The following is a 25,751-nucleotide window of genomic DNA, read 5'->3' on the forward strand; positions in this document are numbered from 1 at the left end:
ATGTACAACTTTCAAGATGATAAATAATTTACATTAGCTTTCAATTTGAAAGAATCATATTGGAATTTGACACTTTATATTTATCATGAATTGTTTCTATCATATTTTGCAGCTTTTTCTCAAAATATGTAGCTGCCAAAACAAATTTCACTCTTAAGTAATTTTTCAATAAAAAAAAAGCTGCCTAAATGCTTCACAAAAATAAAAACAGGAAAATAATGTACGTTAGTCATCAATACTTGTGTATAATGTACGTTCACGGTAATTATTCCAAACATTTCATGTAACAATCTCTTATCCAAACACTATTAGCGTCTTCACATTTGTTGTCTGTCGGAGGATAAGACGAAAGAGAGATAACGCATGGGAAGGAACTTGACCGTTGGCTTTCTGCTGGCGATGGTCTCTAGAAGACCAAAAGGACGGTAAGGACTGCTTACCTTAATTGTCAGACTCCGTCCCAGAATTCACATAAACCCAACGCCTCATTCAAATCATAACAGCTCTGCCACCACTCACCACACCAGTTATACATCAGCCGCAAATAAACCAGGTTTAAGAAAATTAAACCAAAAAAGGAAAAAAAATTGCAGCCTTAATAATCCAGAGCGACAGAGATATAGTGGGGAGTGATGCAACAGCAGCCTTGCACAGGGGAACCTTCCACCACCACCACCTGCAGCAGCAGGGTGGTGAAAGCCTTGCCGGATGCCAGGGATGGGGCAGCGTCGATCCTGGTAGCTAAGGTTGTGGACTTGATGTCCATGCATTTGGATGCTGGGGTTCTCCTCAACAATCCTCCTCTACTAGCCGACCTCTGCTTCTCCTTGGCCAAGTCTGTCTCTCGCTTCTCTCCTTTCCTTGCTTTGTAACTACTACTCTTGCTTCGTGATCATGAACACAGTTGATTACTCTTTTTTTCTTTTTTTTTTCAATTTTGCTTTTTATTTCATGGAATTGAATGTGGGATTTTATTGTCATGAGGTATCTCAGATACGTGAATGTTTTAGTTCTTGATATCTATTAACAAATTGATGGTGGCTTTGATATCTTCACGTGCTTATCCTGTTATTAGACAACTAAAGTGCTCTCATTTTGAATTCGATATAGCTTTATGAGAGGATTATTCAATCACTATGAAGCTGGCTAGGAGGTTTTAACAGGTTTTCTTCTTCTTCATTTTTTGTTTTGTTTTTCTTCTCTTGGTTTTGGAATGGAGGGTGCTTGTGGGTATGAAGCTGCGGAGGATGGTTGTGGTGTGAGAGAGGGAGAGAGTGAGCAGCTGATTACACGGAAAGAAATTTTCAAAGATAGTGGAAAGCAACTAACACTTGGGGATTTCTCTTGTAAACTGATCTGGTACTTGGCATATCAAATTATCAGGGATATATTTCAAATGTAGAACATCAACTCACAAGCATGTACTTAATAATCTATGTTTCTGTTTAATCTCTGCATGATTGATTTATCTTACTTAACTGCAAAACTGTTACAATGACTACTTGTTTGAAACCTGCACTTATCTTTGTTTGAAAAGTTAATGCATCCAGTTTATCTATTTCACAAATGCAAAACCTGCTCAAAAGCATATATTTGCCACGTAGGTTTGTGTTCATGACATATTTAGTCGATATGTGGCTGATCTTTACTTAATCAAGGCCAAATAATCTAAATGATTGGTTGTTTGAGATGTGTTTTGCCTTGAAATGTTTGAAAATCTAACATAGCCAATCCACAGTATGTGCTGTTACTAGTTAGTTTCACACTGTCGTTGCTGACTGATCCCTTCTATTGCTAAATGCAGAGGTATTGACCATGCAGTTGCAAACAATGAGGTCCCCAGGAGATGTTGCGATTTACCCCCACTGTTGAAACAGGTAAGTCATGCTTAAGTAGTGGATCTTGGTAAATCAGGTAAGCCATTTGCTTGGAATGGTGACTAACTTTCTAATTTATAAATCATATTGTTCTCATCTGGGGTTACATTTAACTCTTTGGTGATTTAAACTGATCAGCATTGCCAATTACAGACTGACAGACCTTTCTGGTAAAGCAAATCTTTCATAAGTTGAAAAACAATGTTTCATAGATAACTATAAGTCATGAAAGGAAAATCACAGCCATTTTTCTTGTTCATCCTTCTTTACATTTTCAACACATGCTTTCTCTGTTTATCTGTCCTCTTTAGTATGGAATCACTTAAATAACATGGTAATTTAACATATTCTTGGTGATCATCCAGGTGTATGGATCTCCTAATAATTTGGCTGTCCAAGTGGGTTTAATGATGCTCACAATGTCTATTCAGGTATAAGAGGCAATTATTCTGTTCACTGGAAAGCAATTAAGCGAATGTCTGAACCTTTCTGCATTCAGAAACCTGATTTTGTCAGCTCATGTTTGGTTTGCTTTGTACTGTTGGATAAGATTATTACTATACTTCTTTGTGTATAAACTTAGGTTGCCATAGTTTAGATCCGAGCCAATTCTTTTTCCATATACATTTTCTTTTTTGAGGTACTTGGATGATGGTTAACTACTTCACTTGTGTGGAGTTTATTCCCTTTTGACTTGACCATTTAATTTCTTATCCTCCCCGTAGTTTCTACATTTAATCTTCACAGAAGTAATTCATGCATTGGACTTCACAAACTTGCTGCTATAATATGTAGCGTGATAAATTCATCTCCTCTATTATTTCATGTGGAGAATGGAAAAGTAGATTAAAATGATCTTTGTTATGTATGGTTACACAATGCTCATGTTGTAATTATGGTTTTCCATTCATACATTACATATGAGGAACCCTTTCCTGCTTCTGCATTTTAAAATAGAAAAGTAGACTAAAATGATCTTCAATACATTATGGGACATAATAATCATAGCCAAGTGGATGAAAAATGAGCACTAACCCATGATTTGCTTAAAATATTTCAAGTGATTTTTATCACACTATTTTTATCTATACGTGTGGGGATACACACTGTGTATGTGTGACATACAACTATCAATTGCTTCTTAGATGGTATAACTTGCCAGACATAGAGCATTTGGATCCACATCCATAGTTATATAGAACGTTCACTTTGTGCCAGGGGTCTTGTAAATTGGATAAAGCTTTATGCATCTGAGAATTTTAATGATACCTTATCCTTTGTACTGTTCCTCCTTCTTTTTGGTATACTTTGGTTTTGGATGAAATGCCAAGCTAAAGCTCTCAGATATATCCTCATCCTAAAAGAAGGAGATTAAATTACTTCTGATATGGTCAACTATGATGATCTTTTTTCAGTGCGCTTGTAAGCTTGAGTGGTTTTCTGATCAAGAAACTGATGATCTCCTAAAACTTGCCAAGGAGGTCAGTTGGAAATTATGTGTTTTATTCATTGGACGCAATGAACTACAGTGATATGACATGCATCTGAATCTTGTTTTGGTGAATAATCAGACCATGAAATCCTTCTCAGATCCTGAGTATATTCTCATTGAACCAGCTCATGCCTCTTACTGGGTGTCAGCAGTAATGTCAAGGTCAAGTCATCATCCTTTGCTTTGTGCCACAACAAAGGAATTTTGTAATTTGAGTGAAATGTCCTCTCAGGCAGTTCTAACTATATTGTGTTTCCAACACATTCCATATGCATGAGAAAAGTTACCTAAGATGAGTTTTCAACAGTTGATCTCTGCATCATATTAACTAAGTATTCATAGGACATGCAGAAGAATACTTAAATAATTGACATTGGATTGAATGCTGTTTTGTAAATGGAGTTGCTCATATTGGCACCTTCCTAAGTTGATACACTAAACACACAGTTGGATGTTGTTTAGTTACCATTTCTATTTTCTACTCCAGAATAAGTTCAACAATAAAGCGATATTGTTATGCCTTTCGATGTTATCTGCTTAGTCTGTTTCTCTTTCGGTTGGAATTTTTGAATATTAAAGACTCTGGTCCTTGGCCCAAATATTAATGCATATCTCTGTCATTGCCCCCACTGTCGATAAATTATGGATGATAAAAGGCCACTTTCGGATGCCATGGAGACATAATTTGTGTATAGTTTTGCCATAAAGGAAGATCGATGTCATTGCCCTCAGTTTTTACTTGTGGTCCATAAAATTTTGAAGGAAAGCTTCCCTTAGTGCATTTAAGTTAAAAAAATTAGAGAATTTAATTTTGCCTTTTCCTGTTGGAAAGTCTCTTTAGAGGTATTTTTTGCCTTGATCAATAGATGAATGAATCTCAATCTTTACATTCTGATTTTAACCATTACTTAACATCTGCATTAACCTTAAATGGTAACAGGCATAACACAACCGGAAATAGAGATTTATCCTTCACTACTTATTATACTCGTGTGCACGTGCATATATTATCCATATCTATTCCCTCTCACATTTGCTTACTCACTGCCTCGTGATATATCACAATATATAACTTTCACAGTTATTTAGGCATAATGCAAATATTGAAATTCGTAATGGGTATCTCTTATCTGCAGATTCTACCCAAACATGAAGGTAGAGAGATTGCTTTTTTCTGTACAACTGCAGGTAGGTTCATAAATTTAATCATAGAAGATGATTCTGTGGCATGTAGCAGCAAGACTTAATAGTTTGTACCTTTGCAGTCTGGGTATAGATTTTGTGTGGCCAACTTCCCAATCAGAAGGGGTACAATATCTCCAAAGCAGGAAAAAGTAGTAAGTTCACGTTGCATTAGTTTACATTATGTTATTAAGTAAAGTGAATAATTAAAAGTTGTCATATCCTCTAAAACCTTGATGTTGGTTAGTTTGGAGTCTTTTCTTAATTGCGACTTCATCTTGTTTCATGTTGTATTTCCTTTTTAAAGTGAAAAGGTTCAAAATAAATGATTCTAACCTTTTAAAAGGAACAAGAGTAATGTTATAGCCAGAAAAACAATATTCTTTTATGAGTGAAGGAACAAGGAAGAAGTGGGAAGCGGCAAGTGGGTGTGAATGAAGCCCTGTCTTAAGATGAGAAATGAAGACTTTTACCTCTGGGTTATATTTGATATTCAAATAAAGCTACACTGTTGCTTATGCATGACATATGCTGTCCAAATATATTTCGTATGTTTCTGTTGTACAGATTTAGAAGGTTTACATATAGAATATTTCTGAGAGTCCAAAATTGTTTATTGCAACATCTAATTACTCCAGTGGGTTCTCGTTGGATCTCCCTGTCGATGGACATTTTAAGACTTTCTTCTTCCTCTTTGAGTATTGTTATGTACAAATACCCAACATGTATAGGCACTGAACTTGTCTAATAATAGCCATTATTTCCTTTTGATCACATTTCATGCTGTCATCTTTAATCTTTTCTCTGTTCTTTGCAAAGAAAGCAACAATTGGAGCTCGTATTCATTTCTATCCAATGACTCATTCAAATTCTATGCAGCACCTACTTGTAGTTCACGTAGACAACTTGGCGACATCTGCCTGTATCATCACTCCAGCAGAAGCGAAGTATGACCTGCATTGTTGTTATTCTTTTTAAGACATGTTTCTTCTCTCACTGTCGTTTGTGTTTTGTGATAGCTTCCTTTTAAATGGACAAGGAGTAGAAGGAAGGACTATTGTATCAATGGTCTGGTTATTTCTAACCAAGCCTTTATGTTGAAGAGTTTTTCTTACATGTAATGTACACTTATGATGATCTGAATGACATTGCACATTTTTTTATTGAGTTTGTGGTGCATTCTTTTCCTTTTTCCCTCTTTGTCTCTATGCCAGGACAAAGGGCCTCAACTTCCTACAAACGTGACCGGAAAGCTTAAATTTGGAGTTAATTGTCTGCAAGCCATTGGTCAATTTAAGGGTACGCACAAAAACTTGTATTCTTTCTTAAGTTGGTAGGAAGTCTTCCATTCTTGTTCCCATTTTTGAAGAAATATTCTGCAGGTAATTATCTTGTTGTCATTGCTGTGATGACTACTACACAATCTTTTAATCTGCTGGAGCTGCAAGATGTAAAGCCAATTGCTTTAACTAACTCAGGTAACCAGTTGAAGCAGTAGGATTCTTGGGGCTTATCAGAATCAATCTGATGTATCTTTGTTCTGTTAATTATGAACTGAGACATTAAGTTGCTTTCTTAATGTTATCAGAAACTCAGACCATGCAGATGTCATCGAGAATTTCACTCAACTGCCCCATAAGGTCTGTTTTCTCATATGCTAGCTTAAAGATCAAAAAGTAACATTATTCTGTACAATATATACAAACGAGAGTTTATTCCTGATAGGGGTGAAGTTTTTATGACTGATGTTTCATCTTTGGAATTAAATTTTTGACCTTTTTCATGAATACCATGTAGCTCATTTTCCTTCCAATTTTCTTTTTTAATCAGCAAATCTCGTATAAAAATGCCTGCGAAAGGGAAACTCTGCAAGCACTTTCAGGTAAGCTGGCGATATTACTATTAGATGTGAAAGTACTGTACTATCTCCGAGTATGCGCTTAGCACTGACATGTGTGGACACATGGGAGATGTTTTGGGAAAGATGATCCAGGCATCTTATAGCTCTGACTCGTACAGTAATGGAAGTATGCTTAATGTATACCCATAAACAATTTATATATGAATTTTAATAATTCGTATATGGTTTCCCATTGATGCCTTTGCCCAAGCATGTGAGCTCTAGACTGATGGCCTGAGAGTTAATAGATAAACTGATTACCTTAGCCAGTCCTTGTCTTAGTAACTGCATATCATGAACATTTCAAATAAGAATCTATTCTTCAAGTCTGACATCCAGATAGCGTAATTATGTTGCAGTATTACGTTCAGATGCCTGTACATTGTGTCAATTGGTGCAGACAAGCATGGAGCTTGTGTAGGAGCAGACACCTTGTCCGCTGATGGGCCACATAATCCTAATTCTCCAGTTTCCGATTCAATACTGACTTCTTCTGTTAAATCCACAATTTGAGCTCCGTGCCTATTCATTTAGTATGTTTTAATCTCCTGAGCTTACCATCTAGAGGTATTAATTAAGTTTTCTTTCACGGACATCAAGTTGTCTTCAAAAAAGCTCCTCATTGGTTTTGTCTTTAATTAATTTCTAGTCAGCTACAGCAGATAGTTTCATATATAATGATTGTGTCAGACTTCTCCAAAAGTAGACTCATTTCTGAGGATTACTGACACCGTCAAACTTATCTGGAGTCTTATTGATTGAAAACAGCCACAAGTACTGATTCAGCAAAGTTTGACTAATAGAAACCACGAAAGAGAAGATTAAGGTAAAAATTTAGCAAAGAGAACTGCAAAATGAACCTGAGCCTGGTTATATAGAAGAGCTCTAAACTTTTGTTGAACAGAGTGTCATCTAATGGAAACCATAAAGAGAAGATTATAGCTACAAAATGGAACTAAGAAAAAATCTACGAACCATAGAAACCTCTCTGTGGCTTTCTGGAAATCGGACGTGGAGGAGAGATACAATGGAGGCTCACTATTGATTATGAACTACAAAGAAGATTATTCCAAGTTTCTTCAAAGCTTGTGTACTGAATTATATTGAAAACAAACTGGTATATCCATGCTTCTAGGATTGCTAAAAGACACCTCAACACTAAAAGACTTTTCTGTCATTTGTTTAAACTAAAATATTATAAACTAACTTGGCTGTAATTGAATACTTTTAGGGACTAACTTTTTTGTTACCCAAAATATTGTAAAGCTTAATGTTCTTCTGTCTCTCTTATTTTTTATTTGTACAAATTTAGAGGCTGAGATAAATAAAACATGGAAGGCATCAATCATCTCGGAGCTAACTGATCCAGCCGTAACGTAGTAAATAATAACAGTAGTTCGTTCTCTTTTATCATTTTTTATCCTGTGAATTCCAAATTCTGCAGTACACATAGCTGCAGCTTCTATGAACCTGTTGACCTTCAGTACAGAGCATCCACCTATTACCTTCATATTCTGTGGTTTATGACTGCATAGTAATTGGCACCAGTGACTTTTCGATGTCCAAAGGACTGGTAACAAATATTATGGCTAATAGTCAAGTCTTTTCTGATATTTTCTTTGAAACTTCTTTGCATGAATAGTGCTTTGATTATGACAACTTCCTGGAGATCAACTCAAAGAGACCTTCTTGGGAATGTCCTCATTGCAAGCAGCCAGTTTGCTATGTGGACATATGCATCGACCCGAATTTTGTAAAGGTCAGTCAGATTTCACATTCATTAGCCTACTTTTTTGGATGGATGATCATTTGCTTCTTTGTAGGTCTTGAGTGAGGCAGAAGAAAAGGTTGTTAATGTTATTATGTCAGCAAATGGAGCATGGAAAGAAGACAAGGACCATCCCTCTCAAATGTCTGGAGACAGTCAAGTTGGGCACCAGAATGATGAGAGTAGGTCTACAACAGACAGAAGCACATCTTTGCAGAATTACAATGAAATTGTTTCTGCTGCTGGAACTTCTGTGCCCACACAGAAGCCCCCATTAAATGTGCTGTGCTCAGCATTTAACATCAAGGTATGTATAGCTTCCTCTGTCTTTTCAAGTTGAACATTCTGGTTCGTGTTTCTTTACCAGCTTTTATTACCCCAACCACATTGGAGTCTGCTCCTCTTTTAACTTCATTCGAGCATGGGTATTATTTAGTCAATGAGAGAACTGAAAAACAATGTCTAGTATGACCATAGTATTTTATGTTTAACTCTTGATATTAACTACAAGATCTATAAAATGGGTATCTGTGATTTTTATGGATAAGATCATTAGAATGAAAGGGTTAAGAATGATGCCTAGCCTTCTACATGTAGCAGCACCTCTTTTCACCGTCCACAAGCGCAAAACGACTTGATAAAGAAGCTGGTACGTTGGGTGCTTTGTGAATGGCTAATTCCAGGGAATCCATTTGGAATGCCCCAACATGATTCTTTAGAATGTATGATGGTGATTAATTTATTTCTCCACCTAGAGAAATAGATGGGCAGAGACTGATATTTTCATGGCTAGGTTTGATAATTCGGTGATCATAACTGTAGGCATACTGGCTTGAGACCAGGCCTCCACTAGATTGACACTTCTAGTTGGTGAAGGTTTCCTGCAACAGTGTCCCGAATGTTCTATCTACTTGTTACCTCAGGAAGTTTGCTTTGTTGTTACGTGGTGTTATGTGTACCATTATTTGCTAAGTGGTAGATTATTATTGGATATATGCAGCGTGAATTGTTTGTTCCTCCTCATTGTATATCTTCAGTACTGCAATATTATGAAGTTTTACTTTATCACAGGGTCCAGCAAACAATGGCTCTCATCACAATTCTGTCCAGCTTCTTCAAAAAGATGGTCCTCCTCATGCACAAAGCTCAGGTGCTAACATTTCCTCAACCAGGCTGTCCTTCAAGCAGCAAATTCAACAGCACTGGAGTCTTTCAAACTTGAACACAGGTGAAGCCTTGAGCAACACTGAGAGTGTGGTCTGCAGTTCAGTTCCCGCTCCAATGGAACCAGGGGAAAGAATTGCGACAATCCAAACCAGCAGTGCTGTTCATCAAGCTGCCCGCTTACCAAAAGACGCTCCTTTTCTATTCACAACACCAAGAGCAAGCTCGAGGATGAATTCTATGATGGTTGATTCAACAGTGGTCGTTGAGGCAAGAAGAATTAGAAATGATGAACTGCAGTCGTTAGATGCAGCTGATGGTGAATCAGCACATTGGAGGCCTACAAATAGGATGAGGGGTGGCCTTAGAGGTGAGGCTTATTCTGCTGCACTACAACAGTTTGGCATTCAACCAACACTGCGGGCACAAGCTTCGCGACCCCCTTTCAGTGCAGTATCTATTCGTGGGCCAATAACCAATGCTGTTGCTGATAGAAGTGCAAGCGCTTCTCAAACGAAGAAGTCATAAAAGCGTAGTTTGTAGATTCGACTAATCCATTGTTAAGGAGCTGAAGCAGCCATTCGTGGGAGTGTGCTGTGAGATAGGCTTGTATGGTTACGTGTAGATCTTGGCAGAATGAACAGATTAGACTCTACAGTTTTTGTTTTTTCTATTTAATTGCTTACAAATAAATACATATTTAGCCATCATCGTTCATTTAGAACTGAATACAAAGAGCCCATTACAGTTTTTGTTGCAAGTTTAATTTCAATTTCCTGTCTTTTGTTTTTCCTCTCGTCTCCTACATCTTTACCGTTTTAATTAAGTTTGGCCTTGCTACTCTGCTGCTTTGCATGTCTGTATCGTGCATTTTAGACTTTAGTTTTGTCCTAATGTGAGTAGCTCTTAGTTTAGAGCTTCCTCTTTCCCTTTTTTTTGGTTAACAAAGGCCTATTCTGTAGTCAGACGGTGGACTGTACAGCTTTACTTTCTCAAAATAAAATGGTTTCACCTATTTTCCATAGAAGAAATATGTTTCTCATGTCATGCATTGAGGAAAAAACGATGCGGATTTCATTTTCTCATGAAACCTGCTGACGTCATCAAAGGATGAGAACGAGAAGAAAGGGTTTTTCAAAACGGACGTCCAGCACTAGTTAATACAGATACACGTGTTAATAAGGGTGAAATACAAAAATAGTTTTCTGTGGTTAAACTAACCTAGAGAAAAACTCCTTATTATTTGAAATCATACATTTTGACCCTTCATGATTTGAACTAATTTGAAATAGCAACGAAAATTATCAAAACTAATGGAGGCGGACGAAATGACACAATTACCCTAATATATATATATATATATATATATATATATATATATTGGTAATAAAAGACTTTCTAACAATGATCCTCTTAAGCAAATTTAAGGAAAAACCCTCTGTGGTTAACCCAATTTACAAAAAAGCCACCTATGGTTCCATGTTGCTTTTATTTATTTATTTTGTGCATAGAAATAAGGTAAGTTGTATTTGGAAGTTTTTATTTATTTATTTTGTGTATAGAAATAAGGTGAGTTTTATTTGAAAATTTTTATTTATTTATTTTATGTATATAAATAAGGAGAGTTGTATTTGGGAGTTTTGGATTTTTTTGGAAATTTTATGAGTTCTAAGGGGTTTAATAAGTATATCATCTGAAAATTTGATTTAAAAAATTATTTTCCATGTCAAGCAACCTCAAACTTGTTAATTTAAATAATTTTTTTCAATTTTTCACATTAGTTCAAATCACGAGATATTGTATTGTATGATTTAAAACCATAGGGGCCTTTTCTGTAGGTTTGCTTAACCATAGGGGTCTTTTCTGTATTATAACTCTAGGAGTATAATAGGTATATCAACTAAAAATTTGTTTGGTTCCAGTACAAATACTCTCAAAAGAAGTGTGTGTATTTCAAAGCCATTAATTCAGATGATTGTCGTCGCTTTTTAAAATTAGTTCAAACCACAAAGTATTAGAGTGTATGTTTTTGAAACTACAAGAGGCTTTTTTATATGTTCGTTTAACCTCAAGGGACTTTTTTATATTTTACCCCATCAATAATTGTTACCTTCCCTTGCACATCATCCATATAGTGTGGATGTTACGATGTAGTAATATATAGTAATATATAGCATCTCACAACTTATACGCAAGAAAAATTAAAATAAAAAAAAGGAACAAAATGGCACATAGTTGTCACATATTCTTGAATAAAATTGATGTAAATTAGTAAAAAAAGTTGACACCGAAATTATACATACATATTGCAGTAGCAAGAGGTAACATACAAACAGGCGGATGCATCCACTTGAGCACTTGGCTTGAGCTTTCTCGTATGGTTACATTAAAACCGGCCTGGTGAGGAATTGTATTTGCTCGAGAAGAGGAGAAAGAGTTTCCATGAGCTTCTCACAGGGATGGTTGTGAATTCCTTCGTAGGTTGTCACAACGATGCTTGTGTCTTTTGACAGCCTCTGGACTTGTTTCTTGACGTTGCATGTGTGATGCGAGCACCGATAATAGCTCCTTCATTTGTCCATTTTATTCATCAGTTGGCAAAGAAAGATCACCAAATCAAATCGATAATAAGGGATGTCAAAAACTTCCTCAACCAAAATCAGCTTCATTAAAATATACTACTACAAAAAAACAAGTTTGCTGTATTTTGTTGTTCTATACTTAGCTGATTTCCTATCTATGGCACAAAAATGTTTTACTTCTTGTATGCTTTAATTTCTTTCCCCCATAATCTGATAAGACAATAGAAACATGCATGGTTTCCAGATTTGGACGGCAAATATTGATAGTCGTGGTGCGTTGTTATTCTTCCCAAGATCATTTTTTTCTAGTAAAAAAATAAAAGTTTAGGTGGGGAAAAAAATTTCTTGCCTTAAACTCTAACAATGCATAAATGGAACTTTTGACGTACTTTTAATAGGATTAATCTTTTCTACACCGACAGTGTATACACTGTCAACATTGGATGAATGACAACTATGCAAGTTTTGAATTTGAAATTCAACTTTTTCACACATGTCATGAATCCAACGATGATAATGTATAGACTGTCAGTGTACATAAGATTTACTTATTTTAATAATGTAACTCTAAAATGTTCTTCCCCAACTTTTTCTACCACATTTGATACTGTTAAGAAAGTTTCAATTATACCGATGCTGAAAGATATTCAAAGTTTGGTATAAGAACCAATTCATTTAAAAAAAGGATAGCCTTTGTTAATTGTACCACATCTTAATTTTTTTGAGAGCGATATAGTAAAAGTAATTCCACTATTTTAAACATAGCAGATATGATCAACTGATCAAGAAGGGTCCAAGTTACTGAAAGCGCAAAAATCATTGATTATCAAACACATGGCCAAGAGATTGTACACTAACAAGTGCTTGAACGTCTAGTTGTTTCGAAATGCAAAGTCCACAAAGATACAAAAGTAAAAGTCTCATAACTTTTCTTGACAGAAAGTAAAACATACAAGTACGTACCTGGGGTACTTGCTGTTCTTCACAGATTTCTGTCCATATTTTCTCCAGCGATACCCATCATCGAGTATGTCATCCGGGCTCCTTGTCTGGAACACCACTTTAGGCACCGTGTTCTTTCTGTTTTTACTACTGCTGCTAGCCGCCCTTCTGATCTTATCCTTGATGGCCACCTCCTCAGGCGATCGCGCAACAGCATTATCAGAGATGGTCAAAGGGGCAGTTTCCAGCGATGGCATCATTATTTGATCATTAGTATTATCATGGGCAATATTTGGAATGCCAGAAGGGGTGGGAGGTGGAGCAGATAAGAGGCCTAACAAGTCATGAAGATTATCTTGAAGCACTAGGGGTTGAGAATGAGAAATATTTGGAAAAATCAATGATGAATTAGGAGATGGGAGGTGGGGTTGTGCAAAGAGGAAGGATGGATTGGTGGGCGGAGATGGTATTGGTAATGGTAATGGTGGGGTTTCTTGATCTCGTCCTTCCATAAACAGAAGAGGGCTGCTCCTCAGATTCATCCAAGAATCTTAGTCCACTGACCATCTAGATGCTCTCTAGAACGTAGATTGATAGGAAGGGAGAAAATCAGAAGAGGATCAAAAGAATGTTTATGACGAGATTTTGAGGTAGTATTATAGTGCTGGGAGTTTAGGTTAGAACATAGAAAAGTTATACTAGTGGCATGCGGAGGTTGAGAAGAGGTGAAACGGACTCAAGAACACAAGCATCAGAACAATGAGGAATCAAAACTTGGGGAAAGAAGTTTATTTGCATGGTTATCTGGAGATGAAACTTGAAATTGAAGCCTTGCAGGGAACTAGTAGTGTTTTCTCATCTATAATCTTCAGTCTTCATGAGTTGAGTTGAGTTGAGCAAGTTAAGGTAAGAGTGCTGCTGGAGCCAACTACATTTCAACTAATTTCTGTTCAACTCCCCTACCACGAAGAGACAGAAGGAAACGTGCCCCAAGACATATGTAAATTTCGGTACAACCAAAGCATTTGACCATGCATGATTGCCTTGTCTATTATTTACCTCACACAATCCAGTTTCTTCTCTTGTGTCGTGATCAAAACATGCTGATGCAACTGCCTTAAAGATGTAAATTAATCCAAGCAGTAACCCCCTTTCCTGTCTGCAGTTTGAGGGCAATTGGAACAGTAGTCAAGGACACACGTCAAAGGTCCGAAAGCTTTGCAATTTGCTAAATATTGTTAACCAAACCGCTGATTCATTATTAAAAAAAAAAAAAAAACTAACTATTGTCTTCTGATCGCGTGACTGCGTTTTACAAATAGATTATCTAATCGCTCCTTTTAGCCCTCATTTGGCAAGTGAGTTTTTGAAGTATTTGTTTAAAACTTTACTGTAATTTACTGTAGAAGTTGTAGAAAAAATTTTTGAAGTGTGTATATTTTTGAAGTGTATAGTTTAAAAACTTTGAAAAGATTTTTGAAATTACTGTAGCTAAAGTTGTTAAAAAACTTGTACTTGAGCAAAAACTTGCTTGCCAAACAAGGCCTTAAACCACCGGCTCTCAGGCAAGATAGCGTTCAGGCCTATAAGATTTGAAGGACTAAATCCAACTAGCTTGGAGTGCATTGTATTCCAATTATTCCACTGAGAAATTGGCTAACTTCTCTGGTTCGATTCAATATAATTGCCAAGGAATTAGTCAAAACTAGATTCGAACCGGCAAACCAATCAGAGGCAGTGTCGAAATTAGATACCAAAAGTCCTGTGTCATGTAATCTTTAATCTCATTTAGCCCTCCAAAATAGCATGAATGAAAATGAACAATTGAAACATTTTCCAGAGCGACCCTTAAGATCCACCAGGGATACACCCACTTATTTTTGACACCCCTCTGCACAAATTCCTGAGAGAATTTATTAACTGCCACCAATGTGGCCTGATTTTGAACAGATTTTTAAGGCGTCCAGAGGATGATGAATGAGCTGAGACCATTAGGCTTCAAAAGCGGTGTAGCATTTGTTCGCCAGAGGATCTTGAGTCTGCATCAAGTACTGCTAGACAAACATTCTGTCAATTGAATCATGAATCCCCTGCATACTTTCCTCGTCTCTTATGATCTTAAATAATTCATGACCATATTTGTTATACAAATCTTAAGAGATGCAGATGACCTCTTATGTTGCCCTTTATCTCCAAGCATGGTTTATAACCCTAAGAGAGAAGATGGGCTACAAGCAAGCTGCTGCTACTTTTGACTACCAAATTACCAATCTCAGATCAACAACATTGGGAAGATCCATAGGACATGCAACTAGAAATTCTACATGTCATTCCCGATGAAACAGTATCTAAAGTCTCAAAGTAATGACTTCATCAAACAAGGGGAACAGGATTCCCAAGAAGAACTTCAAGACGATGTATTAAAGTGTCCCAAAGGCACGAGAAGTTTATCTAAACAGACCGTTCATACCACAGTTTACAACTAGTATCAGCACCTGCCCTAAGCCTTCCTAATCATCAGCATAAACTTCTTCTTCTTTTCTGTGAGTCTCTCCACATTTTTCATGGGGCTACTAAATTGGCAAAGGATTACCAAACATAGGAAATGCTTCAGTCCCTAGATCTTAAAGTCCAAAATTTTTTGGTCAGAAATACATGACTGAACTTTCGAGAAATATTATTGGCAGCATAAGGTCGAAATGGAGAAACATCAGCTGATGATCATCTTCTTGAGATAACCAGATTGTTCTGGAAAATACTCCAACAATTCATCCTTCGTCACCCAAACAAAATCATCACACCTCCCGATGTTGAATTTGTTGGTTGCAATCACTTGAGATTTAAAGAAGAAACGCTGCCAACCACCCAGATAACAAGAAGGAGGGTTTAGACAATGGATAGAACTAACAAGAAGATGCGCATTCCCATAAAAGAAAATTATTCAACTTATCATAATACAATGACCATGGATAAAGTTATAATAACATTCAGCAGGAACTGGGAAAATTTAAGCTACCTTGAAAGATGGAAGGTCCTGATTACTCTCGGAAGGCTGTGCAACAATATGACCCATCGGAGCATTTCCAACAAAATAAGTGTGGGAAAGGTCTCCAACCACAGATTGCAATGCAGATTCTGCACACTGCAATATTTGCAATTCATGACTTTTTCTCTAATTCTCATGATTCAAATCTATAATTTTCTCAAGGGGAAAGGAAAGGAAAGAACAGCAAGCAACCATTACCTTGCGCAAAGTTCCTTCAGACTCATAAACTTTCTCAGGGAAGTGCCAGGTTGGCTTTCCACTAGGAGACCCATATGCAGTACCGTAAAGGAGAAGATAAAGCCTCCTGTCAAGGGCTCTCTCTAACGATCTTCAAAAATCAAACGAAAATTGTCAAAATGATGAAAACGACTCCAGTTTGATTTCCTACTACAAGTGATATTCCATCATTCCTTCATTGAATTTAAGATTCTAATAGATTTTTCAAATGTGCCAAAATGTTTTTCACTCTATATTATCACAAATTACAAGAATTTATTGAAGCATAAACAATATACTTGTAGAGAAAAACTTTGCATTATTAACCAAAAAATGGTAGGAAAAGCATCTATTGATCTTTCTGAGAAAGTAGGAATTGGAAATAAGACAAAAGGTTGGGATTTATTAACAACAGACAAATGAAAATGCAAAATACACAGCTTGACAATGAAACAAAAAAAAAAGCCAAGAAAGCTAGGTCTAGTATTTTATAAGAAATGTTGCAACTTATCTTGAGATTTTTCCATTTCAGTACATTCTCCTCTTAAGATTGTATAAGCAAATATTACCACATACTTCTTATCATTAGTTTTATCAGCCTCAGTCACCCGAGGAGCTGGAACATAATCAATCTGGTAATCACCTTTTCCCCTACAAAAAGTGAAGATTAAGATGTTACAAGTTACAATCTCAAACATCAACAGATAGCATCAGTGATATGAATTCTAACATATTTAGGTTGGTTATATAAATATTTCTGGAAAAACACGTGTATCATATTTCAAATACAGATGCTACTGACATTAGCTCAGGGCAAGGTCAGGCATGTTTTCCGTTATGCTACACAATGAACTATGCAAAAGATTTAGTTGATGCCTAGAACATAGTCTTAGTCTTATACAGGACTCATAACCAACATAAACAAATAAAACTATCTTTTTGGCCATTACATGGCATCCGTATAAAGAAGTCACTGAAATAGCCTTTAGAACAACCTACATGCTAAATGTTATATGTGTACAATAAATGGAAAAGACATAAATTTCTAAGTCAGATAACACACACCAAAAAAAAAAGAGAGAAAACATTAATTCTTCAGTTAGTATTAATGTAGACTGCTGGAACCACCGAAAAGATGGTTCTGGCATGAGCCAACGAAACTGGAAATGGCAGTGCTAACATAACCAATGTCCACATCAGAAAGAGTAAAACAAAATGAAAAACAGACACTTCTTCCGAGAAATAAGTAAAACCTGTGTTTCTATGATAGTCACAAAATATTGTACACAAGGTTGCCCAAGAGACAGACACAAGGTAATAAAAGGTATTGCATGTCCACAGGACTGTATATCTTTACTAATCACGCCAATTATGGATGTCCACATATTTGTAGAATTAATGACATTGGTACATGTTATCAGGGCAACAAGAAAATGATGCTGCTTAAGAACTTGGTTACATGACAAAATCAGGAAAAATCCTTTCATCCTTTCATACTTAGGAAGAAGAAATTTCCAGAGGTATATCTCAACCTCCAAATAAACCTATATTTCCTTCGACCATTTTCTCAATAGACTTGTATCCACATTGAATTGCAATAGAGTATAAACTTAGAACTCAATCAACGCCTAAAATGCAGAAGATAAAATTACTTTAGTCAGAAAGGGAAAATAAACTGGCAAAGAAAGACTACCTGGCATCAGATTTTTTCAAGAACTTTTCAGGATATTCCCTTCGATACTGTTGTTGCCAACGAAACCTGAAAATTCATTCCAAATATAACAAATGGATAACAAAACAGCTACTCCAAAGATTATAACAAGCAATCACAAAAATAACACCTAAAACATGCTGAATAACGGTTAAAATATTTTAAGAAGAAAATCACACCGAGGACGTGAACAGCAATACCTTTGGATAACCATAGACTTAACTCCGTCTGACTGTTTGCTATCTTTAAAACAGGTGAAAGAAAATTCCAACCTTGATGCTAATCCAAAAAATTTTCTTCCACTGAAGGGAAACTTCAGAAGCTCCAACTCCAATGTCAACTTGCATGATTCGTTCACTTTCTACTCTATTCCGTCTAACCAAGAGAATCCCACTTAGGAGTATATTTCAGCTTTTCGAACCCAAGTCCTAAAACATCATTCCTCCCTTGTTTTCGCTATATTTAGTTTTTTCTCCGTTCCATATCTTTTTTTTATTTTGTTTTACATTTATGACATTTTTAATAGGTGAGAGACACAAACAAAAGTAAAAGTAATCAAATGCAAAGCATTTAAATAAGTCCAATTACACAGTTAGAGAATCGAAAAGTACAAAGCGCTTTTTTCAATTGATAAATTTGTGATTTTCCCAATATTTGATTTCCTATCCACTTATTTCTAGGTGAGCAAACAGGAAACTACAAGAGAGCGAATACAGAAGATGGAAAAAGAGAAAAATGACATACGAGAATTCTTGAAAAGCATAGACAACAGGATCGATTTTGGGAATGACAACTGGTAGCCTCTCAAACACTACCGATGCTATGATTTTATCATCGCCGCCGGTGTTGGCGGCCCTGCTGGATGATGAGCAAAACCCTCGCGTTCTTAACTGACGACGACCTACAAGAGAAGTGCAAGATCTCTGCATTTTTCGCTACTAACTACTACTCGTTCAACTGAGAGTCCAAAGCTTTAGTAAGAAGAGGAGTTTCCCTCATAAACCAACAAAAGCAAAAGATAATTTACTGAAAGAATGGCAGAAATATTGATGAAGACTGTGAAGATAGAGCCCTAAAATTAGCAATAGGCGAAGAAGAAGAAGGTACAGAAATGGACAGCGGACTATCCGGAGATGAAACGGAGGCAGGGTTTTACCTGCCACCGGTGATGATGTCCAGAGTGCCGGTCTTACTACAGGAAAAACTACGGTACTGTTAGCGAAAGAAATGCATAATATCCCAATTTAACATTCTTTTCATTTTCTTTTTCGGAAAAAAAAAACGAAGTGAAAATCACTTAATTTTGTAAGCCACAAATTTTATGCAGTTAGACTATTAAAGATGTATGAGCATATCCAGAACCCATTAGATTTAGATTTAGATTTAGATTTATTTTAAGCACTGAATTAGTAGATTGTGTGATTTAAATTTATTTTAAGTACTGAATTGGATTATCAAACAAGACTACTTTATTTGAATAACAAACTAAATACTAATTATTTTTAAAATGGTACGTAAAATATTATATTTGATCGAATTTTTGTTTGCAATAAACCTATCATACAGGGATTGCTTTATTTGAATGACAAACCAAAAATACACTCATTACTTCTAAAATAGTACGTAAAATATTATTGTATTTGACCGAATTTTTTGTTTGCAACTAAACCTAAACGGAATATAAAAGTAAGAAAGGAGAAAAAAAAAAAACCATTTTCAAGTGAACAAACTTTTTCATTTCTGAAAATAGTTTTCTCAATTAAACTGAACAAAACTAGACTTGTTAAAATAATAACATATCTATTGACTTAACATATTTAGTAAGGTAATCAATCCTGCATTCTCTCGTGTTAACGCGCAAGCAATTTGGTACCAGCAAAGTAAAACTAAACTAAAAGCCCGCACCAAGTAGAAAGTAGAAAGGCCTTCCTGCAAAATTTATACTGTACTAGTGCTAATTCCTGATTATCATTGTAATCAAGTACTAAAGTTTCAGTTCCATCTGGGAAAAATCCCCCATAAATATGCAACAAGTGATGGCAAGCCTTCCTTCTTTTAACTTTTTCCCAAGTCAGATTCCAGGCTGCTGCCATTGTCTCAAGAAAGTTTTCTTTTTTTATATAACATCCTGGAAGCCTGAAACTAGTTTGATGACATGGTGCTTGTGCAGTAGCCCCGATTAACAGATTTGGAAAGCTCTCAAAACAAAGGTTTCTTTCCGTTTAGCAACCCAAACAAGTGATCTAAGACCACTCCCCCTCCATCTCTCAGACCAGAATGCATATATTCATTGGTTATCCAAAGCCTAATGCCCGCAATTTGAGAAGCTGTCTCCATGGCCAGCTTGAAGTTAACATACACGTCTTCATAATACACAGAAGCAGCAACAGGTACCTGTTTAGTGCACAAAAGAGATCACAGGTACATGAAATCCAGTCTCCCAAAGCCGGTGAACTACCAGCTAAGGTAACGGGGGGAACCTTGAAGTCTTTGAGCTAGTCATTCATTTCAATGAAAGCCTTCTTTGCTTTTAGGAATATAGAGTTTGGTAACAGACAGAATTTGAGGACAATATTCAATAAATTCTCGGCACAAAGCACTTTAACCCTCCAAATAATAAATTGCAGGCAAAATACAAAGAGTCAACAGCATCAGCTGACATCACACGTCATATAGAGGCGATTGAGAAACATACCTGGTTATTTTTAAGTGCATCTGTATCGTATAATGGAGGCCAGTTTTCCTTCTCAGCCAATATTTCAGCGGCATCCTTGAAATGACTCAATGCATGAATTTCGTCAAACATCCAAGGAAATATCATCTACAAAGACAATAAAAGAGTAACATAATCCACATTACCTAACGCTGTACTGGCATTAGTCAAGAAACAACATGGGAGGATCAGGTCTAATTATTGTAAACAAAACTCTTGCCTTCATTTCCACGTCCTATGCAAAAACATCTTGAGAACGAAAAAAAGGAGATGAAAGTGAGAATAATGATAGCATTGGCTATTGATGATGACGGTGATAACAAACATGGGAAGGTGCAAGGTCCCAATTCTATAACAAAAACTCCTGCATATGGTTCTCTTGCAGACAATAATTTGATTTTCTTTTGGATCACAAGCTGCCTCTGTAGTGAAAAATGGTATGACCTTCCCAACTTAATTCGTTAATTCCTGGTGACCATAAAAGGCTTCCTTTTCAAGAAAGTATTGACAAAATTATGCAGGTTGACCAGAATGGTAGATTGTTACAAGTTGCACCTCTGGAGTCATTATATACCCCAACCACCAGCAATCTCTCCTTGAAGGACATAGTCTGTCTGATAGATAAAATGTGGAAGATGAAACTGATTACGGAAGAAGAAGAGAGAAGGACAGAGAAAGTTCCTTGGATACTACACCTAGTCTTTGAACCATAAGGGGACAACTCAAGGTGGAAGAGCAGTTTCAACGACTTTATTGCCGAGAGTGGTGGATTTGTGGCATTTAAATAAAGCATATATAATTCTTTAACTCAGATGCCATTTTAGGAAAATTTTGCATCTTTAAATGAAAAATCCTGTGATCTCCTTCCTTACCTCGCCTGTAAAGAGTACAGGACGACCTTCCTTGGCAGCCTTAATCGCATCAAATTTACTTTCATGTTCAAACCGTGTCCTGTGAGCAGCCCACCGTGATGCTGCACCCTTTTGAGCCATAACAACCAAGAAATCATATACATGAGTTCAAGAGTTAAAGAAAAGTAAATTATCCCCCATCACATGAAAAGTTTTAGGCAAAGGCAATCATATTCCATGAGACTAAATACTTGCTACTTTCCATATTTAAGCAGCCCATTGAAACTGTTTCAACACCTGGATGCAGTACAACTCACTGAATCATTGAAAAAACTTCGAAACTGGAATGCAAATGCTGTAATAAGGTTGTCTAGAGTCATATTTGTGATTTAACTCAAAAAATTGTATCTGTATGTACATGAAACATAACATTGATACACTTATACAAACCAGGGTTTCGAACAAGAAATCAGATAGTTACCTGACAGTATATCGACTCATGCAGAAGAGCATACAGTGGATTCGTATCAAAAGATAACCAGTTCTCATACTGCAATAGGAAACATTTTCAACTTAGTGAGACTAAATTCCATTTGACATATCAAAAATTACACAGAAAGAAGAGCACCATGTTCACAATAAATTGACGAGAACATGAAGAATATCAGTAAACAGGCAAATGTCACTTTCTTATCTTTGGATCAGTCACAATCTCAAAAAGCTTCAGAAAATTAGGGATGCAGAGCTGTAAGCTGTATGTGCACATTAGCATGCTTCACATGCCTCACGGCAGAATAGTTCAGTGTCTCTACACCAAAAACAGATGAGACAAGAACAAGCCATGATCCTCACTCTAAAAAGATGAAAGTTCCAGAGTGGCCAAAGATGTAACTTAAAAGCATCAGTACACCAGCCATAGAGACCTTAGGCCATCCAAGAGTATTCAAGTATTGAACTGATCTTGTCCAACCAGGTCTAGTCACATGATTTAAATGCTGGACAAGATATTTCGAAACATATGACAGATTCACAAATCATTCAAGGAATTTGTCATAAACTCCAGTTAAAAACATATACAGAAAGGATTTTGGAAATCTCTTGATCTAGCCCCAGAACGAAAGGCAATCATTGTTATGCTAATTCCTTCTCAAAAGAATCCAAGTCTCTCCTGGAGAGAGAGAGAGCGAGAGAGAAAGGGAGAGAGATGCTAAATTCTTCCCTAGTATAAATAGTCCCAAGAGGATGACAGAGAAAACAGCAATTTGATCACAAACTGAGTAGACATCCCTTTGATCTTAAAGGCCAATATAATTAACTTTCTAAAGCTTTTCACAAAGACAGGTATTTCCTTTCAAACAAGTCCTAACATTTTATAGTATATTCCACCAAAGTAGGTACTAGTTAGAAACAGAGAGAAGTTTCAATTACTCAAATTTTCACAGAAAAGGGAAAAAAAGAAGAAGAAGAAGAAGAAGAAGAAAGCATCTCTTACAGCATTCAGAAAGTTGTAACTTATTCTCTTTCGTTCTCCAGGAACTATTACGGGATCCCATACCCTCTCCAACCTGAGAGTGGAGTAATATAATTGATATTAAAAACAATTATCAGACAGAAACAGTTTTAATCTGTGGAGGCAAACTTACATATAGTGCAAGCGTTCAAAACCAGTACTTGATCCCAAAGCAGTGAGACCAAGAATTTGTAATCCCCTGGGAGTCAAGATACCACCAGATGGTAAACGCACCTGTTCCAGTTACATGATCATATCAGATGTACAACATGCATACATGCACATTAAGTCAGAATACATGACATAAGGGGAAAGATGAAACCAAATAGAAAGACAGAAGACGATAAATTACTGGATAAATAAATTTAAAACTCCCATGTTCGAAAGTTCTCCTACCCCTCCAGTCTCTGCCAAATGTTTGACAACGTCTTGCACAATTTCAATGTCCAGAGGAAATCTCTCATAAAACTTCTCATTCTGATGAACAATCTGTTCAAAGCATGCTCTATATACGGCTTCTGCAGAGCATCCACTTCTGATTGGCGGAATTCCACCAGTTATAAGAGCTTGTTTGAGTCCATGTGGAGCAAAACTCAAGTAAGTTACTATACAGAAGCCTCCATAGCTCTGCAGGAAAAAAGGAGAAAAATCAGTAAAACTCTCTCTCTCTCTCTCTCTCTCTCTCTCCATTTTCCTATTTATCAGTTACCACAACCATCTTATACTCATCATAGGTCATAAAAATTCAAAGTTCCATCTTACTTGAGCATATAAAAAGTGTCCTTCAAATTCGTAAAATAAAATATGTACATATGCATGTAATTGGGAGAGAGAGAGGGAGAAGGAGTGGGTGGAGAGAAAGAAAGAGAGAAAAGCTACAGTAATTCTTCAACTAGTCAACTGAGAATGAAATGTTGCTTATGATAAATGAAAACAGACAATGGCAAGGGGATGTTGTCATGCTAAAATCCTTAGTAAGCACAAATGTTGAACATGGTGGAGAAACAAAGAAGGAAGTAACCTGCCCCAAAACCGTCCAGGGTCCACCATCAGGAACGATGCATTTTCGTATAAATTCAGCATCCTGAACTATATTGTCAGCTCGAAAATGACACAGATAGCTTGCTTGTTCCTCAGCGGACTTCAGTTGCAACATAGACGATGGTGTTAATGGTGTTGATAATCCTGTCCCTCGCTGCATGTTAAACACGTTAGCTTAAAGATGATGGGATTTATACTGTCTTAAACTTAGAATGGTCTGCAACGTGCCTGATCCAATAAAATTACACGATATTCTTCACATGCTTTACCAATCCATCCACTTGCTTCAGTTGGCCGTGGAGATTCAAATCCGGGTCCACCTTGCAAGTACAACAGGTATGGGAGGGATTGGTCTTCTTTCCCAGCTGCACTTGATAAATGGGAGGAAGAAGATGTAGAAAATGAAATTGAACGCAAAGAGAAACTCAATGACAAGGGAGACGCAAATCGACTATCGTATTCTAGCAGGAATTGAATGATTTCCTTTTTAAGTCCCATTTTTCTCTTTTCCAATCATCAAGAAGAAAGATAAGTGTTGGTAAAGGCATTTCAGGAAGGGTACAACATAGGCATTAAGAGATCATGATTATACAGTTAACTTTTTCAGCATTTTTTTTTTTTTTTTGGGAGGGGGTTTTTTGTGTTGTTGGGGGTGGGGGGGGGGAGGGGTTGATGTGGATAGTTACTGATGTACTTTCAACTGCATTCCTCAATATTACAGTAAATACATATCCTCAAAATAGCATTCCTCAAACAGAGCCATTTATTCGGATAGTATGTAGAAACTTGAAAGCAACAACCAAAGAACATGCCATGATCAAACTACTCAGAAAAGGTCTAAAGAAACCAACTAACTTGCTCTTGACTACATAAGACGTAAAAACTGGGGGTATTTGAGGCTATCATTATTGTTATCCACATAACTCATTACCACTATTAAGCTAATGCTGACCAAGTTCACATTTTCTTTTCTTACTATTGTGAAAGCGAGGCATAACATGCCCAGACAATTCAGAACTAACAAAACCTACTACTACGTTACACAATCAGTAAAAGCTACGAGCAAATACCATACCATGCGATCAGCAAGCAGTTAAACAAACACACGTCACATAAAATTCCCTGCCTGCATCTAAAATGTCGAGTAGTGCAAGCAAAATTCAAAGAGAATATGAAAGTAAAAAGAATAACGTGAATGCAAGTCAAAATAGCAGAGTATTTTACTTGAAAAAGATGGAAGTTGGAAGAGTTAACATATGATGGACGTACCCGCGACGACTTCTCGGGCAAAAATGGAGATTTTAGGAGTAGTGGTAGTATAGGACTGATTGCGAGAGTAGTCGAGGGGGACGGAGAATCGGTGGTCACGAAGTCGGAGGTCGGGGACGGAGTACCAATTTCCAGCGACGTGGTCCGGGGAAGAGTCGGCCGAGATGGCTTTGGCCTTAGCAGTGGAATACATGGCGGTTAGATTTGGCGTCCGAAATAGAGGATTTGGTTTACTGGGACTGGTTCTGGATGGCGGAAATAGTGAATTGAGATGGGGGAGAAAGTAGCGAGGTGGAGGTATCAATATAAAGCGGAAAGGGAGACGGGGACGAAGTATGGACTGTATAGTACTAGCAGTATTTAGCAAAGAAGGTGGTGACACCTGCATTGCGCGAAGTCAATGGTTTGTTTCCTTACTTTTGACAGTTGTTTCTAAAGAAGTCTCTGCCCCTCAGGTCCCTAACAGGCTAAAAAGCTTAAACTGGGA

The 25,751-nt window shown here is 36.7% G+C and overlaps 4 protein-coding genes across 4 annotated transcripts; 1 reads left to right on the top strand and 3 right to left on the bottom strand.

Annotated features, from left to right (window-relative positions):
- The first annotated feature begins 382 nt into the window (after positions 1-382).
- On the top strand, positions 383-10,143 carry LOC113762510 (E4 SUMO-protein ligase PIAL2-like). Its single transcript, XM_027305986.1, has 16 exons — positions 383-835; positions 1,805-1,877; positions 2,243-2,308; positions 3,293-3,358; positions 3,449-3,531; positions 4,506-4,557; positions 4,635-4,706; positions 5,431-5,498; positions 5,571-5,619; positions 5,766-5,850; positions 5,934-6,029; positions 6,140-6,191; positions 6,382-6,433; positions 8,094-8,210; positions 8,275-8,526; positions 9,291-10,143. The coding sequence occupies exons 1-16, from the start codon at positions 633-635 to the stop codon at positions 9,909-9,911; spliced, it is 2,007 nt and encodes a 668-aa protein (XP_027161787.1). The 5' UTR covers positions 383-632; the 3' UTR covers positions 9,912-10,143.
- Positions 10,144-11,764: 1,621 nt separating this feature from the next.
- On the bottom strand, positions 11,765-13,449 carry LOC113759260 (probable WRKY transcription factor 51). The gene is made up of 2 exons (XM_027301826.1): positions 12,929-13,449; positions 11,765-11,951 (listed from the first exon to the last, which is right to left on the bottom strand). The coding sequence occupies exons 1-2, from the start codon at positions 13,447-13,449 to the stop codon at positions 11,765-11,767; spliced, it is 708 nt and encodes a 235-aa protein (XP_027157627.1).
- A 1,684-nt stretch (positions 13,450-15,133) lies between these two features.
- On the bottom strand, positions 15,134-19,103 carry LOC113761477 (39S ribosomal protein L46, mitochondrial). The gene is made up of 6 exons (XM_027304478.1): positions 18,625-19,103; positions 17,863-17,928; positions 16,746-16,820; positions 16,152-16,281; positions 15,924-16,049; positions 15,134-15,761 (listed from the first exon to the last, which is right to left on the bottom strand). The coding sequence occupies exons 1-6, from the start codon at positions 18,807-18,809 to the stop codon at positions 15,618-15,620; spliced, it is 726 nt and encodes a 241-aa protein (XP_027160279.1). The 5' UTR covers positions 18,810-19,103; the 3' UTR covers positions 15,134-15,617.
- Positions 19,104-19,789: 686 nt separating this feature from the next.
- Positions 19,790-25,744, bottom strand: LOC113762696 (proline iminopeptidase). The gene is made up of 10 exons (XM_027306253.1): positions 25,265-25,744; positions 24,224-24,360; positions 23,976-24,149; positions 23,351-23,581; positions 23,088-23,188; positions 22,937-23,009; positions 21,926-21,994; positions 21,466-21,573; positions 20,576-20,701; positions 19,790-20,274 (listed from the first exon to the last, which is right to left on the bottom strand). Exons 1-10 carry the CDS (start codon positions 25,650-25,652, stop codon positions 20,080-20,082), a joined length of 1,602 nt encoding a protein of 533 aa, XP_027162054.1. The 5' UTR covers positions 25,653-25,744; the 3' UTR covers positions 19,790-20,079.
- Positions 25,745-25,751: the final 7 nt, after the last annotated feature.

The sequence above is a fragment of the Coffea eugenioides genome, chromosome 2 (genome assembly GCF_003713205.1).
Source record: "Coffea eugenioides isolate CCC68of chromosome 2, Ceug_1.0, whole genome shotgun sequence".
Lineage (NCBI taxonomy): Eukaryota > Viridiplantae > Streptophyta > Magnoliopsida > Gentianales > Rubiaceae > Coffea > Coffea eugenioides.

Bases quoted from the DNA above. Each gene is read 5' to 3' on its own strand.
- LOC113762510 (XM_027305986.1), top strand. From the start codon at position 633: ATGCAACAGCAGCCTTGCACAGGGGAACCTTCCACCACCACCACCTGC. The intron at 4,558-4,634 runs GTAGGTTCATAA...GTACCTTTGCAG, and splicing joins TTTTTTCTGTACAACTGCAG to TCTGGGTATAGATTTTGTGT. The intron at 5,499-5,570 runs GTATGACCTGCA...GTTTTGTGATAG, and splicing joins ATCACTCCAGCAGAAGCGAA to CTTCCTTTTAAATGGACAAG.
- LOC113759260 (XM_027301826.1), bottom strand. From the start codon at position 13,449: ATGAATCTGAGGAGCAGCCCTCTTCTGTTTATGGAAGGACGAGATCAA. The intron at 11,952-12,928 runs GTACGTACTTGT...GGACAAATGAAG, and splicing joins AAGAACAGCAAGTACCCCAG to GAGCTATTATCGGTGCTCGC.
- LOC113762696 (XM_027306253.1), bottom strand. From the start codon at position 25,652: ATGCAGGTGTCACCACCTTCTTTGCTAAATACTGCTAGTACTATACAG. The intron at 24,150-24,223 runs GCACGTTGCAGA...TTTAACATGCAG, and splicing joins GTGTAATTTTATTGGATCAG to CGAGGGACAGGATTATCAAC. The intron at 23,010-23,087 runs GTAAGTTTGCCT...CTCCACTCTCAG, and splicing joins TTTGAACGCTTGCACTATAT to GTTGGAGAGGGTATGGGATC.
- LOC113761477 (XM_027304478.1), bottom strand. From the start codon at position 18,809: ATGCAGAGATCTTGCACTTCTCTTGTAGGTCGTCGTCAGTTAAGAACG. The intron at 16,282-16,745 runs GTATGTGGTAAT...TGATTTTTGAAG, and splicing joins GATAAAACTAATGATAAGAA to ATCGTTAGAGAGAGCCCTTG. The intron at 16,050-16,151 runs GTAATGGTTGCT...CAAATATTGCAG, and splicing joins CTGAAGGAACTTTGCGCAAG to TGTGCAGAATCTGCATTGCA.